Here is an 18,265-nt window from a genome sequence, read left to right as displayed (position 1 = left end):
GGTAGGGAAGATCTCCAGGAGGAGGAAATGGCTACTCACTCCAATATTCTTGCCTGGAGAATTCCATGGACAGAGGAGCCTGGTGGGCTACAGCCCATGGAGTCACAAAGAGTTGGACACAACTGAGCAACTATCACACACACACACACAACTGCTATGAAGAGTCAGTGAAATAAAACGTAGGTCATGGTACTCGCCATATAATAGGAACTAAAATATGACAACACTAAACCCAATCATGCAGACTTTTATCTTTCTTACCTTTTTCCTAAAAATGTTAGTTGCCTCCTGTTAGAATGAGTTCAGCCAGGAGTACTCCCAGGATTTGATGGAAGAAATCTTGGAATCTTCTTGAACATTTCCTCTCCTTTTTCTCCCATGACCAATCTGTAACTGAGAACTCACAATCTGTCCTTCCAAATGTCCTCGATTCATCCCTTGCCAAAACCAACAACTTGGTCCTTCTTAGCATATCTCACCTGAATTGTTGCAAGTATCATGAGTTAGTTTTCCTTTCTCCAGTTTTTTCTGTCCCCAGTCTATCCTTAGCATATTTTCAACACCTCATGATTCTGCTTTCAGCAAGTGCTGTGCTGTCACTCAGTCATGTCCGACTCTTTGCAACCCCATGGACTGTAGTCTGCCAGACTCCTTGTCCATGGGGATTCTCCAGGCAAGAATACTGGAGTGGGTTGCCATACCCTCCTCCAGGGGATCTTCTAATCCCAGGAATCGAACCCAGGTCTCCCACATTGCTGACAGATTCTTTACCATCTGAGCCACCAGGGAAGCTTTCAGCATGTCCCACGCTAATTGAGAAGCTGCAGTAGCCATGTCAAGTGCAGACTTTTCCCCTAGAATGTTGCCTGGCCCCCACCCCAGTCTTCTTTTCCATGGTCTTCCTCCCCCATACAGCTTCCTCTCGAGTCCTGTCATCTTCATCTCCCTCTCCCTTTCACCGTGAGAATCATACTGTCCAATCCTGCCTTGGTGTCTTGGTACAATCTCTTCCTCACCACGGACTCCCCTCTCCGCTCCATCTGACCCAAAAGGCACACAAAGACTCCCTGATTCTTCCAGATCTCACAAACTTCCTTTCCTTTCAGACCCCTATCAGTAATATTTTGTGTTTTGCCTTTTTTTTTTTTTTGAATTTTTGACTACCAGAATACAGACAAAAGATAATTTGCATGTTGTATCCCCACCATGTTGCTTAGCATAATCCTTGGCTTATATAGGAAATGCATGATACATTCTCTTCGAGCATTTTCTTTCATTGACAATTGGCTTCTAATTTATTTTCCCAATAGGAAGACTCTCCAAATATCCTTGAGTAAATTTATAAACATATAGCATTCAAAACAAGAGGCACGTCTATATCCTTAACTAGATGACTCTTGAAGGAATGTGAGTAATTTCTTTACCATTGTCAGGACAATGATTGTTTAATGTGCATTTGTATTTTATAGAATTCCCCTGAGCTGGATGAAGAAGGCTACAGCATCAGACCTGAGGAACCCGGCTATATCCTTTCTTTATATTTTAATTTTAATTTCCATTTGCTTTCAGAAAGCAGGATGATAAATTTAGGATTTGCAGAAGTGCCGAAACCCAAGCTTCTCAAGTCCTGTTGTCACTAGTATTAGAGATGAATAAACAGCACAGAGAACAGCCTGATCACTAACAAGCAGGCACTTTGCCTTAATCTATTCATAGGAAAGAGAGAGAGGAGAAAGAGAAAAATTGTGCTGAAAAACAACTGTGCAAATTATGGGTGCTGGGTTGTCTTCTAAAATCTGATATGATAACACTACTTATGGTGGCTGGGAGTTAGCTCTGGCTTGTGCTTTCCCCACAAACCATCTCTGGTCCGAGCAGGTCATACTCTGAAGCACAAAAAGTCATCACAACCTTCGCTGAGTAGCCTTCCTGTCTGCTATGGTGAGAGGAAGTTCCCATGGGCCTGTGAGTGCTGAGTGTACACACATAATGGACTTTGTAACCATTGCTCCTTGAAATTTGCCATCCTTAATCATGTTCCAAGGAAAGGTGGATACATTCTGACTCTTTCCTGCTTTACACTTTGAGTTTTGTTTTGCTTTGATTTTCCGCCACCCAAGTGTGCTTCAGCTGCCTCTGTGCTATCGTTCTTGTCTTATACTCATCATTGCCTCTGAGTAGAAAAGACAGAGTTATGCATCTTTAACTGTGTTCTACCTACCAAAGGAAAGCACTTTTATTCTTCGAGCGAATCAGAAGAGGAAGAAGAATCACACAAGAAGTTTAATATCAAGATTAAGCCATTGCAAGCTAAAGACATTCTTAAGAATGCTGCAACTGTAGATGAACTGAAGGCATCAATAGGCAACATTGCACTTTCCCCATCGCCGGTGGTGAGTGGCTTTTTATTTCAAGCTTTGGTGAGGTTGGACTGACAGCTGTGCTCTGCCCATACATGTTAAGTAGATCAGAAACTCTCTAAGCTGATAGCTGCAATGGTCATGATTTTATGAACCCTGTAAACCTGAAACAGCTCATTCTAGCTATGGAAAATTATGCTTATTTTATATTGCAGTTTTTGTGCTTTTCAAAGTGGGATCACGTTTGTTTTTGACGTTTTCCTGCAAGCATTTTTCAAAGGAGGAAAAAATAACAAACATTATCCAGACTTACTTCTGAAACAATTAAAAACAATATGAAGTTTACATATTTACTAACAACGATTTTTAAAAACACATTTTAATGTCTTATTTTATGATGCAACACATAAAAACTCATGGAAAGAAAACCAAGGAGATTGCTTTCTTTAGGGAAAAATCCTTTTCATTGCCAATGCTTCAAAAAGAAATATTAATCTAATATAATAAACCATAGTCTAAAAAGATATTAAAACTCACAAGCTTCATTATATTTTATTATCAAATTGTCATAAAGACTCTATTTAGGAACCCCAAATACAGATATGCCTTATTTATATTAATCAAATTGGTATTTTTCTGCAACTTGTACTTCTTTTCCAATTCTCATCTACTAAATTTCTCTAGCTGCATTCTGAGTTCCAACAATTACAGTGTTTTCTCTATAGTGCTTGATAAATGCTGCAATTGTTTTCTAAAAATAACTGTGAAGAGCAGACGAAGGCTCTTGTATTAGGAGCTAATATATTCTTAGCTTCTTGGCATCTTCTTTAGAGAGATGTGATCTCCCAGCAGCATTTCCCATGAATGAGATAGTTAATAAATGCTGGACCATTTTTTCTATGCTTCTGGAATATGTCAACTAACATTTCTATAAGAGTTGTAATCACCCATCCTTTGGGTGCCTGCCTGGGATGGATAAAATCTCTAATGATGCTTTCTTTAGTGCTTATAATGGCTTTTACCACTACTGTTAGAGTCAACTAACATGATTGCTAATAGTAATCAACCACAGCAAATAATATTTCAGATAATTTTTAATCATGTACTCACTTGCCATCTTAAGATGTCTTCTTGAAAAGGGAGTCATGACATGTATTAGTTTCCTTTCCCTTCTGCAATGGAAGGTACAAATTTTAAACTGACATATTGGCCTGTAATATAAGCAGTTTGTAGTAACAAGGACATGTGCACACTTTAAATGTGCACACTTTCACTTTTCAGTTGACATCTTTCAAATCATTTTTTACTTACTAAAATATTTTTATTCTTTGTAAAATTTTATTTAAATGATTGAAACCAATTTATATTTACTTCTGTTTAGGGTGTAATAGACAGTGGGGCATTGGGGAGCTACCTGGATAAGTGTAAGAAGGCAAGTTCGTGGAATTCAGTGAACAAATTTACATGAAATAAAACTTATTAGAAAGATTCCAGGCATGTGGTATATATTTTCTGAAAGCTAGTTAGAAGAAATCCTTTCCATCAAAGAGAATATCTCTTCATATATGATTCACTGTGTTGTACAGCAGAAACTAATACAACATTGTAAAGCAACTATACTCCAATTAAAAAAATAAAAAAGAATATGTGTACTCAAGTCATCTGGTAGCTATTCCTCCCACTCCATATGTTGCTAAGGATATAGCAAGGAGAGCGGCTGTCACTCTGAGCTCTTCCCAACACCTGTTTTTAAAGTGAGACATTGATATGATGTGGTTAAGACTGACAAAAATAGAGAAACAGTGCAAAAACTAAATTGAGACACCCAGAGAAAGTCATCCCAGGGTTAGGCAGACCAGTAGCCCCACAAACCAAGAAAGCCTGGGACCCCCCCCCCCACCACTACTGCCCTGGCATTCCCAGCCAGCTCCCTCTAATGTGAGAACCTACCTCTGTCATTACTATGATTCCCAAATATCCGTGATTTTTGACAGTTAGTGTAAGAAAATGAGCTGTGATTGTTACTTTAGGGAAAGATCCGCATGTTTCTAGATAAACATAACTATAAAGAGAGATTAGAACTGAAAAGATATTCACGCCTTTAGAATCCTTGTTCTCGTCTAGATGACCCATAACCAAACATAGGGATGTTTCACAAAGGACATAAATATAACTTTATCTCCAGAACTGGATAAATGGAAATAACCTTCTGAAATCCAGTTAGTGCCAGGATAAAAATAAGCAATGTTTTGTACAACTTTAGATGTTTCCAGCCACGCAATCAAATGTTCATACATCTACACTTAATTCAGGTACAAAAGAGAAATAGGACCTATACCAATTAAGAATATATCAGAATATTTCTTTTAGGTGTTGGTTCTAATGCCACAAAAGCATCAGTTGTTACACTAATAGAGTTAAAGAAAATGGTAGGATTCACAACAATGGCTGATGTTGAATTTCTGATTTCTATTTCTTTTGAAGAATTTTAAGACAAGGTTGTGTTTCACTTCTTCTTTTCATCTACCTGTAAATATGTAGTAATGAATTGTAACCCATTTGATATCTCTTATCATGAATTTATTTTCACTTTATTTGGATAGGTTTACTATATATACTTCATTGTCAAATGACTTGATAAATGAATAAAATGAATGGATGTATGAATGAATCATATATATCTATTTGTATATACAATATAAACAAACCTATATGAAAATTACTCCTCCCTAAAAAAGAAAGCATCAGCAACATAAAAAATCAGAGTTTTAGCTGCTAGCAAAAATCCTACTATATTGACAAATAAACATAGTTCCAGTCCAGATCTTACCTTGGCCCTTGATTTTTATATAGAACTCAAGTTTTAATATGGACCAGGACAAGGCAGAGCACAAAAAGAGAGAGAGAGAAAGGAGGATGCAACTCACAATCAAAAGATGCTAATTTCTATTCTTCTCATGTTGTGATCTCCTAATAAGATATCATGAAAGCGTTAGTCACTCAGTCGTGTCCAACTTGTTGTGACCTCATGGACTGTAGCCCACCAGGCTTCTCTGTCCATGGAATTCTCCAGACAAGAATACTGGAGTAGGTTGCCATTCCCTTCTCAAGAGATCAAACCCGGACCTCCTGCCTTGCAGGCAGATTCTTTGCCATCTGAGCTACCAGGGAAGCCCTAAGATATTATACTAATAGGTTAAAGAAGGAAAATCACCCAGGTGAATTAGGGATTCAATTAGTTTTGAATTAGTTGTTGAATTAGGGATATGTATGAGTTGGAATATTGGTAGATCTGCTTCACCAGAAACCAAAATATTAATAGTCATGGCTTAAACAGAATAGATGCTTTATTTCTATTCCACATTGAAGTCAAAGCAGGATGGACTGTAGCCCACCAGGCTCCTTTGACCATGGAATTCTCCGGGCAAGAATACTGGAGTGGGTTGCCATTTGCTCCTCCAGGGAATCTTCCCAACCCAAGGATTGAATCCGTATCTCTTGCCATGTCCTGCCCTGGCAGGTGAATTCTTTACCACTGACACCTGGGAAGCCCAGATACACATATACCCAGCTAAAATCCCAGGCTCTGTTATTAGAAGACAAAGGAGTGAATGGATACTGGTAGACATGGACAGTTTCTGTGTCGCTATATCTTAAATAATCTCAGAGTAATGGGAAGTGGGATTTTTCCATCTATTTTAAGTTATTCCCCAAACTTATTGAAATGAGGAAATTTCCTTTTAAAGATTTCTAATCACTGATTTCTAAATACCACTGATGTTATCCTACATACTAGCCAGCAGCAGAACTAAAAAATACCAATTTCAGTTAAATATCAATTTATGTGATTGATACAGATTCCTCCAACAGTAATAGTGCTCCCTCTATCTTACAGAATTCACTGCTTTTTGAGAGACTGCCTCATCATTGAGAGAAATGTGCTAAACCCAAATTAAACCCAAATGCTGTCTCTGTATAACTTTGGTTCACGTTATAGTTGTGCTTTTTGGAGGACTGGACAGAGTTCAATCCAAAGGGATTGGACTGTCCAAAAGGACAGAGTCCCTCCTTTTCTCAACAGGTTTTCCATGAAGCATATTATCTCTAATTCCAAGTTTAGTGTGAAAGATACTGGGCTCAGTATTGAGGGGTAGGGTGGGCATAGGGTGGAGGTAAACTGTTTTGCGTGTCCAACAACAGCCTCAGCTAATCATCTGAGGAAGTCTTGAGCTAGAATGACCCTTCACAGTTGTTCTAAATTGGGCTGAGATGAATAATCATTTTACTGCTACATCAATCAGTGCTCCAATATGGGCTGGCTAAGAAGGGGCATGACCTTGGCCAAGGTGGCTCTCTGCAACTGGGTCAGACCCTGAAGTGTTGACAGATGAAGGCTGTCTGCCAATGGCACTCTTAACAGCTGTGTAAAACACCCTTCTGAAGACAAATCTACATGGCACATTTTGGCACCTAGGGTTACCACCTTCTCTTCCAAGTGTTTTGTGGTCATTTGTTTAAATAATTTCTTATAGAATCTTAAGAGGTAGGCATATAATAATTGAAAAAGCCAGTGTCCAGACAGCAGGCCCAGGTCTGCCATGTTCTACCTGTGTAAACTTAGATGAGCTCCATAATTGTTCTGAGATTATATTTCCTTTTCTGTAAAGGAAGGATAAAAAAAAAAAAAAAGCAGAGACACTACTTTGCCAAAAAGATCCATTTAGTCAAAGCTATGGATTTTCCAGTGGTCATGTATGGATGTGAGAGTTAAACTATAAAGAAAACTGAGTGCCAAAGAATTGATTCTTTCGAACTGTGGTGTTGGAGAAGACTCTTGAGAGTCTCTTGGACTGCAAGGAGATGCAACCAGTCCATCCTAAAGGAAATCAGTCCTGGGTGTTCATTGGAAGGACTGATGCTGAAGCTGAGACTCCAATACTTTGGCCACCTGATGCAAAGAACTGACTCATTGAAGGCAGGAGGAGAAGGGGACGACAGAGGATGAGATGGTTGGATGGCATCACTGATTCGATGGACGTGAGTTTGAGCAAGCTCTAGGAGTTGGTGATGGACAGGGAAGCCTGGCACGCTGCAGTCCATGGGATCGTAAAGATTCAGACACAACTGAGCAACTGAACTGAACTGAAGGATAATAATAGTCCTTATGGAGTTTTTCTGCAGATTATTGTTTGTCTCCGCAGGATCAAATCGTCTTTGATTTTTTGTCCCCTGTGCTTAGCACAGTACATGGCACATACTGGGCACACAGACTTGATAAATGAGTGAATGGAGAAAGCACATAGAATATCCTAGTAACAGTTCCTGATGCAAAAGCAGTACTTTGCAGTTGTTTGTCTCTTTATTACTAGGGTATTATTCAGGGTTCTCCAGAGAAATAGAACTAACAGCATATATGTGTATATGTGATGGTGGCTTAGTCGCTAAGTCATGTCTGACTCTTGTGACCCATGGGCTGTATCCTGCCAGGCTCCTCTGTCCATGGGATTCTCCAGGCAAGAATACTGGAATGAGTTGCCATTTCCTTCTCCAGTATATGTGATAGATAGATGTATATATGTGATATAGAGAGAGATAATAGATGGTAGACCTGTTGTAACAAATTGGCTTCACATGATTATGGAGGGAAGTCCCACAATATACTGTCCACAAGCTGGAGGCCCAGGAAAGCTGGTGGTATAATTCATTTCAGTCTAAGGCCTGAGAACCAGAGAGATAACGGTGTAAATTCCAGTCTGAGGGTGCAAGATGAGAAGAGATGTCCCAGCACAAATGATGAGACAGAAAAACAGGGTGAATTCCTTTCCCCTTTTTTCTCTTTAGACCCTCAACAGATTAGATGATGCTGACCCACATAAGTGAGGGTTATGTACTTTTCTGAGTCCACCAGTTCAAATGCTACCCAAAAGCTAATCTTATCTGGAAACACCCTCATAGCACACCCAGAAATAATGTCTAACCTGGATACCTGATAGCCAGCCAAGTTGACATAATATTAACCATCACACTATTATGTATATATGTATGTATGCATTTATTTATTTATATATATTTTATATACATATTTTAAGATAACTTTTGCTCCTTTATTGAGAGTCATGGGATTATGATGTATCTGTATCTCAAGGCTTGAATTCATTTGAAGAGGTTTGGACAATCTCTTGCCTGTCTTAAACTTTAATTGTGAACCAAATCTGATTGACCTTTTAGAGGAATTGTAAATCCATTTTTTCCATACTGGACATGTGTGATTGATATTTCTTTAAGCACAAATAGAGACTTTGTACTTACCCCTGAAGGACCTAGCATACAGTGCTAGTTTATCTTGCAGAAAGATACTGGAATCTGATAGACTGAACTCAACCTCTTGCAAACTTAAGCAAGTCTCTTAAACCTATTTGAGTATCAGTTTCCTCATAACTAAAATGAGAATAATGAACACCTACGTCACACAGTGGTTGTTGGGATGTCCCTCTCTTTATGTTAATAAAATGTAAAGATTTTTCTTTTAAAGGAGAATATGGAAACAGGTGTAGGATAAATCACTCTGCTCTCTGCTTCCCTTGGTACCACACTCTTTACATTCAGGGTAGAAACCGACCTCTATTATATCTTTCACAAAGGATTTTGTTCTTAAAAGTAAAAGATTTCTCAAACGGGAAAACAAAAACAACAAAAATAAATCTTAACATGCAATGGAATACCATTAATTCCCTTTAAGATAACTTGAGGGAAATGCAAATAGACAGTTATTTCAATGATGTCACAATTACTCAGACAACTGGGCTCTACCGCTTCGCTGGGGTTGCTTTGCACAAATTACAAAACCTGAGCCATGGTTTCTTCATTAGTGAGTGAAGATAACTCCTGTACCAACTTCACAGGGCTGTTGTAAGGGTGGAATGAGTTAATACAGTAAACACCATATTGTACGATCAGATAGTACATTGAGGGATCATTCTATTGTTGTTAGAATTGTTTGCAGTGTCTGGGGCACATTTTTAAGAATATCATTAAATGGTGATGAATCAGGAAACCCAAAGAGCCAAAAGTCATGTAAAGCCAAGATCAGTAATTACTCTGAGTATCAAACTAGGAAAATGCGTTAATAAAATAACTTTTGTGCTGCCTGTAGATTGATTTTGAAGCCATTCCAGAAGCATTCCTAAATTGTTTTATCATTCCTAATTTTGTTTTAACAAAATCCCTTGAGTAAGTATGGTGCTTCTTCAGGAAACCCTATTGAAAGCTAGCATTCCCAATGGGATCTATATTGTGCACCCCCACCAAATTTATTTCACCCAGAAATGACATCATTTTCCATCCCTCTTCAAATCAGTTCACTAAATATTTGAGGCCAGCACTGAGAGCTAACATCAGAAATATTGGACAGATTTTTGTTCAACATTCATGTTAACTACAAGCTTATCTTAAAAGAGAGGGAATATATGTATACATATTGCTGATTCACTTTGTTGCACAGCAGAAACTAACCCAACATTGTAAAGCAATTATACTCCAATAATAATATTTTAAATAATGTATGGTTGATATGGCAGGTGGCCCACAGAGGCTGAACTTCCCCCTTGTGGTCCAAATGCCTGCCTCTCTTCACTCAGTCCTGATTAAATATACGGTCTTGTGTAGCCAACTTCTCCTCTGGCCTCCATTTCACAGTCTCTTGGCTTCCTTACCCCTCACAGGATCTCAGAGGTAGACATATCCATTTCTTCCAAAACCCATAGAATTTTCATCACGTGCTTCAGTGATGTGTTCTGCTCACAAAGTACCTTGATCCTGTAGCTCCTATAGCATTCATGGAATTGAGAAAACAGACACTACCTTTTACTTCTTGGTAAAATATCATCTTTTCCTTTTGTTATGAGCTGCTGTTAATTCCATTATTTTTGTTCTTTGGTGAGTCAAGGATCACAGCTGACTTACCTTGAGAGTTGTCTTTAACTATAAACTCTCAGTTCTGTACTGAATACAAATTTTTCCTCCAAAATAAGTCAGAACTAAGTTTGCATTCAATTTAATTCAGATGACCATTATATCTACTACTGTGGGTAAGAGGGTCTAAGATGAAATGGAGTAGACCTCATAGTCAACAAAAGAGTCCAAAATGCAGTACTTGAGTGCAGTCTCAAAAACAGCAGAATGATCTCGGCTTGTTTCCAAGGCAAACCATTCAGTTTCACAATAATTCAAAGTCAATACCCCAACCACTAATGCCCAAAAAGCTAAAATTGCATGGTTCTATGAAGACCTTCAAGACCTTCTAGACTAACACCAAAAAAAGATGTCCTTTTCATCATAGGGGATTGGAATGCGAAAGTAGAAAGTCAAAACATACCTGGAGAAACAGGCAAGTTTGGCCTTGGAATACAAAACGAATCAAAGCAAAGGCTAACAGAGTTTTGCCAAGAGAACTCATGGGTCATAACAAACATCCTCTTCCAGCAACACAAGAGTTGATTCTACATGTGGGCATCTCCAGATAGTCAATACCAAAATCAGACTGATTATATTCTTTGCAGCAAAAGATGGAGAAGCTCTATACAGTCAGAAAAAACAAGACTTGGAGCTGACTGGCTCAGATCATGAACTCTTTATTGCAAAATTCAGACTTAAAATGAATAGAGTAGGGAAAACCACTAGGCCAGTAAGGTATGACCTAAATCAAATCCCTTACATTTATATAGCGAAAGTGACAAATAGATTCAAGGGATTATCTGATAGATAGAGTGCCTGAGGAACTGTGGACGGAGGTTCATAACATTGTACAGGATGTGGTAACCAGAACCATCCCCCAGAAAAAGAAATGCAAGAAGGCAAAGTGGTTGTTTGAGGAAGCCTTATAAATGGCTGAGAAAAGAAGAGAAGCAAAAGCCAAAGGAAAAAGGGAAAGATATACCCAACTGAATGCAGAGTTCCAAAGGACAGCAAGGAGAGATAAGAAAGCCTTCTTCAGTGATCAATGCAAAGAAATAGAAGAAAACAATAGAATGGAAGAGACTAGAGATCTCTTCAAGAAAATTGGAGATAACAAGGGAACATTTCATGCAAAGATGGGTACAATTAAAGACAGAAACAGCAAGGACCTAACAGAAGCAGAAGAGATTAAGACGAGGTGGCAAGAATACACAGAAGAACTATATGGGAAAGGTCCTAATGACCCAGATATCCACAACAGTGTGGTCACTCACAGAGAGCCAGACATCCTGAAGTGTGAAGTCAAGTGGGTCTTAGGAAGCATTACTACAAACAAAGCTAGTGGAGGTGATGGAATTGCAGCTTAGTTATTTAAATTCCTGAAAGATGAAGGTGTTAAAGTCCTGCACTCAATATGTCAGCAAATTTGGGAAACTCAGCAGTAGCCACTGGGCTGAAAAAGGTCAATTTTCATTCCAATTCCAAAGAAAGACAATGCCAAAGAATGTTCAAACTACCACACGATTTTACTCATTTCACATGCTAGCAAGGTAATGCTCAAAATCCTTCAAACTAGGCTTCAGCAGTACATGAATCAAGAACTTTCAGATGTATCTGGATTTAGTAAAGGCAGAAGAACCAGGGATCAAATTGCCAACATCGGTTGGATCACAGAGAAAACAAGGGAATTCCAGAAAAACATCTGCTACTGCTTCATTAACTAAGTGAAATCCTTTGACTGTGTGAATCACAGCAAACTGTGGAAAATACTTAAAGAGTTGGGAATACCAAATCACTTTACCTGTCTCCTGAGAAACCTGTCTGCAAGTCAAGAAGCAACAGTTAACCAGACATGAAACAATGGGCTGGTTCAAAATTGGGAAAGGAGTATGTCAAGGCTGTATATTGTCACTCTGCTTATTTGGCTGAGTACATATGCTAAATGCAGAGTGTATCATGTGAAATGCCAGGCTGGATGAATCCCAAGCTGGAATCAAGATTGCTGGGAGCAGTATCAACAACCTCAGATAGGCAGATGATACCACTCTAATGGCAGAAAGTGAAGAGAAGCTAAAGAGCCTCTTGATGAAGGTCATTGAGGAGAGTGAAAAAGCTGACTTAAGACTCAATATTCAAAAAACTAAGGAGAAGGAAACGGCAACCCACTCCAGTATTCATGCCTGGAAAATCCCATGGACCGAGGAGCCTGGTGGGCTACCATCCATGGGGTTGCAAAGAGTCAGACATGACTGAGCGACTTCTGTGTTTTTGAAGCTCAAAGGGATATGGGTCACTGAAAAGGATATAAACCAGGGCAGAATTTCTTAAAGAAGTAACAGATTAGTTAGTTACAACATCAAGATAAATGGAATTGAAACAGAGATGCTACCAAGAGAGTTGGGCAGTACTGCTTAAATAATGCTCAAGAGTTTCTATTCTTAAATTGTTTCCTCTTGAGAGAAGATGAGCAGCCCTGGGCCCACTCAGCTCTGCCTTTTCTGTTCCCCACTTTGGTTATGTGTTGTCACTTTCAGAATTGCACTTTTTTCACCTTGTCATAGTAGCTGCCAAAGTGTGTTTTTATAAACATGGGGTTCTAGAGCGCTGGCTTCCTGGGGCAGAGGAGAGAAAGAAATGCGTGTTGTACAAAATCAGTACGTTCATATGTTTAATAAAATAGTTCTACTATTGAAGTAAAAAAAAAAAAAAAAAAACTAAGACCACAGCATCTAGTCCCATCACCTCACGGCAAATAGATGGGGAAAACAGGAAACAGTAACAAATTTTGTTTTCTTGGGCTCCAAAATCACTGCAGATGGTGACTGCAGCCATGAAATTAAAATACAGTTGCTCCTTGGGAAAAAAGCTATGACAAACCTAGGTTAAGGTTAAGTCACTTCAGTCGTGTCCAACTCTGTGCGACCCCATAGACGGCAGCCCACCAGGCTCCCCCGTCCCTGGGATTCTCCAGGCAAGAACACTGGAGTGGGTTGCCATTTCCATGAGACAGCATGTAAAAAAGCAGATATATCACTCTGCCGACAAAGGTTTGTGTGATCAAAGCTGTAGATTTCCCAGTAGTCATGTATGGATGTGAGAGTTGGACCATAAAGAAGGCTGAGTGCCAAAAAATTGATGCTTTCAAATTGTGGTGCTAGAGACTCTTGAGAGTTTCTTGGGTGGCAAGGAGATCAAACCTGTCAATCCTAAAGGAAATCAACCCTGAATATTCATTGGAAGGACTGATGCTGAAGCTGAAGCTCCAATACTCTGGCCACTTGATACAAAGAGCTGAGTCATTGGAAAAGACCTTGATGCTGGGAAAGACTGAGAAAGGGGCGACAGGGGATGAGATGTTTGGATGGCATCATCGACTCAGTGGACATGTTTGAGCAAATTCAGGGAGATGAAGGACAGGGAGGCATGGTGGTTGCAAAGAGTTGCACACAACTGAACAACAACAAAGTTTTCATTCTGGCTCTGTACTCATTATCCATATGATCCCGAGTAAGTTACTTAAACATTTAAACCCCAGTCAAGGCTTAATCACATGAATCACAGCCTTGTCTAACTCAATGAAACTATGAGCCATGCTGTGTTGTGCCTCCCAAGATGGACGGGTTGTGAGGATAAATGAATTAATATATGTGAAGCATTTGATATACAGCCAGATCACATTTCAGATCTGCCAACCAGCAACGTAATTGCATTGTAAGTTCTCTACATGGTCTCTGACCTTGAGACCATGAGATTTATGAATAGTCACCATGAAACAAACTGAGTTATTCTGATTAATAATAATTATCATTTACTGAGTAACTCCTTTGGGCCTTACATAAATTTACTTACAAAATACTAAGTACTTTACAGGCACTACTTCCTTAATTCTTATAAGGCTCCTATAAAGGTAGACAGTATTATTTAATTGATTTTACTATTGATTAAGCCTTATGCTTAGTCACTTAGTCATGTCCGACTCTTTGCAACCCCATGGTATAGCCCACCAGGCTCCTCTACCCATGGGGATTCTCCAGGCAAGAATACTAGAGTGGGTATCCATGCCCTCCTCCAGGGGATCAAACGGCGTGCTGCAGTTCATGGGGTCACAAAGAGTTGGACATGACTGAGTGCCCGAACTGAAATGAACCGATCCTCACAGCAACCTATGAGATCGGTACTATTTTTACCTCCATTCTACAGATGAGAAAACTGAGGCATAGAAGAATTAATTAACTCACCCAAAATGTCACAGCTACTAAGTGAAGTTGCTGAGATTTAAACTGAGAAATCTGTTTTCTAATTCAGAATGTTTACTTGCTACAGTATTTTTTAAATGAGATTTCAGTAATAGATGGCAGTTATAAAGATAAAGCAGTTTAAAATTCCATTTTTTTGTTTTCTACATCATTTAAGAGATTGATACACTTTTTAAAGTAAGTAACCTAAAGTGAGAGTCACTCAGTCGTGTCTAACTCTTTGCAATGCTATGGTCTATATAGTCCATGGAATTCTCCAGGCCAGAATACTGGAGTGGGTAGCTTTCTCTACTCCAGTGGATTTTTCCAACCCAGGGATTGAACTCAGGTCTCCCACATTGCTGGCTGATTCTTTACCACCTGAGCCACAAGGGAAGCCCAAGAATACTGGAGTAGGTAGCCTATCCCTTCACCAGCGGATCTTCCCAATCCAGGAATTGAACTGGGGTCTCCTGCATTGCAGGCGGATCACTCAGTCACTCAGTCATGTCCGACTCTTTAGCCCAATTAACCTAAAAGCTAGTATTATTTGCCTTTGGTTTGCAACTCAACATTTTTATATTTTTACCTTCTTTAAGAGATAAATGCATTACAAGAAACAATTATTAGTTTTTGGTTTTGGACATACAGCATATTACAAAAAAAGAACTCTTACCCACTATATTATACTACTTTTGATGAAAGCTATTGGTCCTCTTTACAGAGGAAAAATGAAAAACACATTAAATCATCCAAAACATTTTACAAATAATTTGTGAGTACTCACAAACTCTTTGAAGGCTATCACTTTAATGGAGTCTAAAGAGCCCATGTCAGTCTGCATACATACACTCCCTCCTAAGTTCCATGTGACAAGAGAGCAAAGCCGAGCTTATGGGTCAGTCAGGCTTAATGGCTGCTGTGTCACCTTTATTTTAAATATTAAGGAATGACACCTTGTTTTTATATGACATATATTTCAGTTCCCCTCATCAATCAATCAGCAAGGAATTTTTTAAGTCAACGATTCACTATAATAATGGTTTATGTTTTACAAAAGCTGTCATGATCAGAAAGATGTCTTGGGCAAACTATGCTGTTAAGCAGGCAAGGGAGTGGTGGTCCCCCTGGTTTATAGAAGAAATCAGCTCCGAGATATCAAGAGACAGCTGAAAGGGCCAGGACTTGAACTCCAACAACTTCCTCTTTTCTGCCAAGTTAAACACACAGTATATATTCTCATCTACATTGAATTAGGGTGTGATTCAGTCCTCTTTAAATCCTTCTCAGCTTTGATATTCTGCTGTGTACTCTAGCCCAATAATTTCTATGGAAATTGCTGTTTTAGAAGCAGGTTAAGGATATAGCAAGGGGACCGAGAAAGAAAGCACTTCCTTGAAGCACATTGGTTAAAGAGGAAGAACATGGGCTTTTGAGTTAGTATCTTATTATCTGTGTGTCCATGGGCAAGCTCCTTAACTCAGCATCTCACATCCTAAATCTGTAAAATAGGAAAAATAATACATACTTTCTCAGGACTGATGTAAAGATGACATGAGCTAATGTTGCAAAATTCCCCCTTTGATGCCTGTCACTTGGGAAGGGACCCTGTAAGTAGCAGTTCCCTTTTCAGCTCCATTTCTCTTTTCCTTAAGTTCAGAGACTTGTGGGAGGCAGGAAGAAAATAAAAATAGCGAGGGAGGACTTGAGCAAAGGCAAGGAAAAGAGGGCTGATAGAAATGCTGAGAGTGGGAGTTGACCTAGCCTGGCATGTGTGCTAGCAGCTCCTCCCTTTACCCTGCAAAATTCAGCGAAATAAGGAATAAAGACTTTGACATGGAGTTGTGAAGGGGCAGTCCATTTCATCTTGTTCCAAGAGATTTGCCATGCAAAACGGAGTTATTTCATCACAAACTCTGGGGAGGGGGAGACAACTAGCTTGCAATTGAAGACACTCTGGTGCTGTTTGCCTATTCCAGGTGTTCCACCCACCCTCCCACCCTCAAATTAGCCTGCCAGAGAGCAAAATCCCTGAATTCGCTGCTGCTTGGTAACACCACCCCCTTCCCTGTCCTCACTTTGGCAGAAGGTTCAGCACCCTATTGAGTTCAGTAAAAACAGAGAGTCATCAGTTGGGGGAGGAGAGCTCCAGTCTCCTACACACTGGCATTCGCTCCTGGTAGAAACTCTGCACGGTGCCAGGGCAGGGTACAGATAGCAAGCATTCTGATATAAGTGCTCAGTGCAGAGTTCCAGGGCAGCAAGTTGGAAGGGAGAAGCTCAGCTCGGGTTCAGCCCTTCAAGAAGAGCTTCACAGGGCAAGCATGATTTGGGTTGGGTTTAGACCAGGGATGTCAAGCATGGAATGTATAAGCTGCCACTCCCCTTCCAAACCCTCAGCAGATCTTGTGACTGGGTCCCACATCCCAGAGGTAGTCTGAGAAGCCCCCTCTAGACAGAATTGCAAACAGCTTGATCAAAATCATCTGGAGTTGACGTACGAGATGTGTCTCTTTTTTCCCAAGCCTTATAGAGAAGGATAGATGGGGAATTGGGTGGGATCTTCTTTTATCAATATATTCTTTTCTTTCCTGAATTATAAGTCGTTGGCTATCTGCAGAAGAATTCTTTTCATATCTGAAGTGTGTTTGATCTTTGTTTCATTACTAATTATTTTTTCTTAGAGAATTCTCTGTTGTTTCCATTTCCTGACATTTAAAATTAGAATATCATTTTTCCAAACCCTTTTACCTACCCCACGATGGTCAGAAGAAATCCCTAAGCTCTTGTATGTTTTGATCTCCTTGAAAATGAGCAGAATATTAATTCAATCTGGATCGCCTTTGTCATTATCTCTCCAAGTAATGCTGGCTGTACCCTTTGAGTACCTGGTATTTTGCTTCCATTTGTGAGGTGTAAGAAGTAGAATTTCCTTGCATAACTGTAGATTCTTTCATTATTTTCTACTGTGTCAGACAACTTTATCTAATTAGGGGTTCCAGAAACATGAACGCTAGGGTTGGAGACCTTAAGCCTCAGTTATCAACTTCTCAGACCTTCTGTTATCAACTTAAAATCTAATTGAATGAAACAATAGACTCGGCATTGATTCACATAAAAACATTAGGGTGTCCTCAACCAAAGGCAGCAAATTCTTCAATTATATACTTTTAGTTACAGTGCTAAGGTTTCCCAAGTGGCACTAGCAGTAAAGAATCTGCCTGCCAACGCAGGAGACACAAGAGATGCAGGTCTGATCCCTGGGTCGGGAAGATTCTCTGGAGGAGAGCATGGCAACCCACTCCACTATTCTTTGCCTGGAGAATTCCACAGAGGAATTCTGGCAGGCTACAGTCCATGGGGTCACAGAAGAGTCGGACATGACTGAACATGCACCCAATTACAACGCTAATTATAATCTAAAAGGCTATTTTTCTATCTTTAAGGTCTCAGTTGTGTTAGTCCTACTGATATAGATTTTAATTTATAATCATTTTTATTAGCTATGGTGTATTTGGGATAGAATCGACTCAAGAAGCAATCGTTTTGGAAAATAAGTTTATAAAAGAAACATAACTTGTGAATAGTTCAGTAAGTGTTGGACTTATGATGACTAACCCTGCACCCAGAAGTTTGCTTACTCTTGCCTTGAAGGAGCCTTTCCTCTGGAGTCTATGACATTGAATGGCATGTCAATACAGGTACTTAGACAATACT

General features: G+C 39.5%; 1 protein-coding gene across 16 annotated transcripts in view; it reads left to right on the top strand.

The window, feature by feature from the left end:
• Positions 1–18,265, top strand: part of SGIP1 (SH3 domain GRB2 like endophilin interacting protein 1) — a 232,978-nt gene that overhangs the window by 112,485 nt on the left and 102,228 nt on the right. For all 16 annotated transcript variants that reach the window (XM_027536983.1, XM_027536980.1, XM_027536977.1 and 13 more), the window contains 2 exons: positions 1,470–1,524; positions 2,218–2,393. In XM_027536983.1, the coding sequence (XP_027392784.1) occupies positions 1,470–1,524; positions 2,218–2,393 (231 nt within the window). The remainder of the gene's footprint in view (positions 1–1,469; positions 1,525–2,217; positions 2,394–18,265) is intronic.

The sequence above is a fragment of the Bos indicus x Bos taurus genome, chromosome 3 (assembly GCF_003369695.1).
Source record: "Bos indicus x Bos taurus breed Angus x Brahman F1 hybrid chromosome 3, Bos_hybrid_MaternalHap_v2.0, whole genome shotgun sequence".
Classification (NCBI taxonomy): Eukaryota; Metazoa; Chordata; class Mammalia; order Artiodactyla; family Bovidae; genus Bos; species Bos indicus x Bos taurus.
This window is presented reverse-complemented; position numbering and strand designations above follow the sequence as displayed.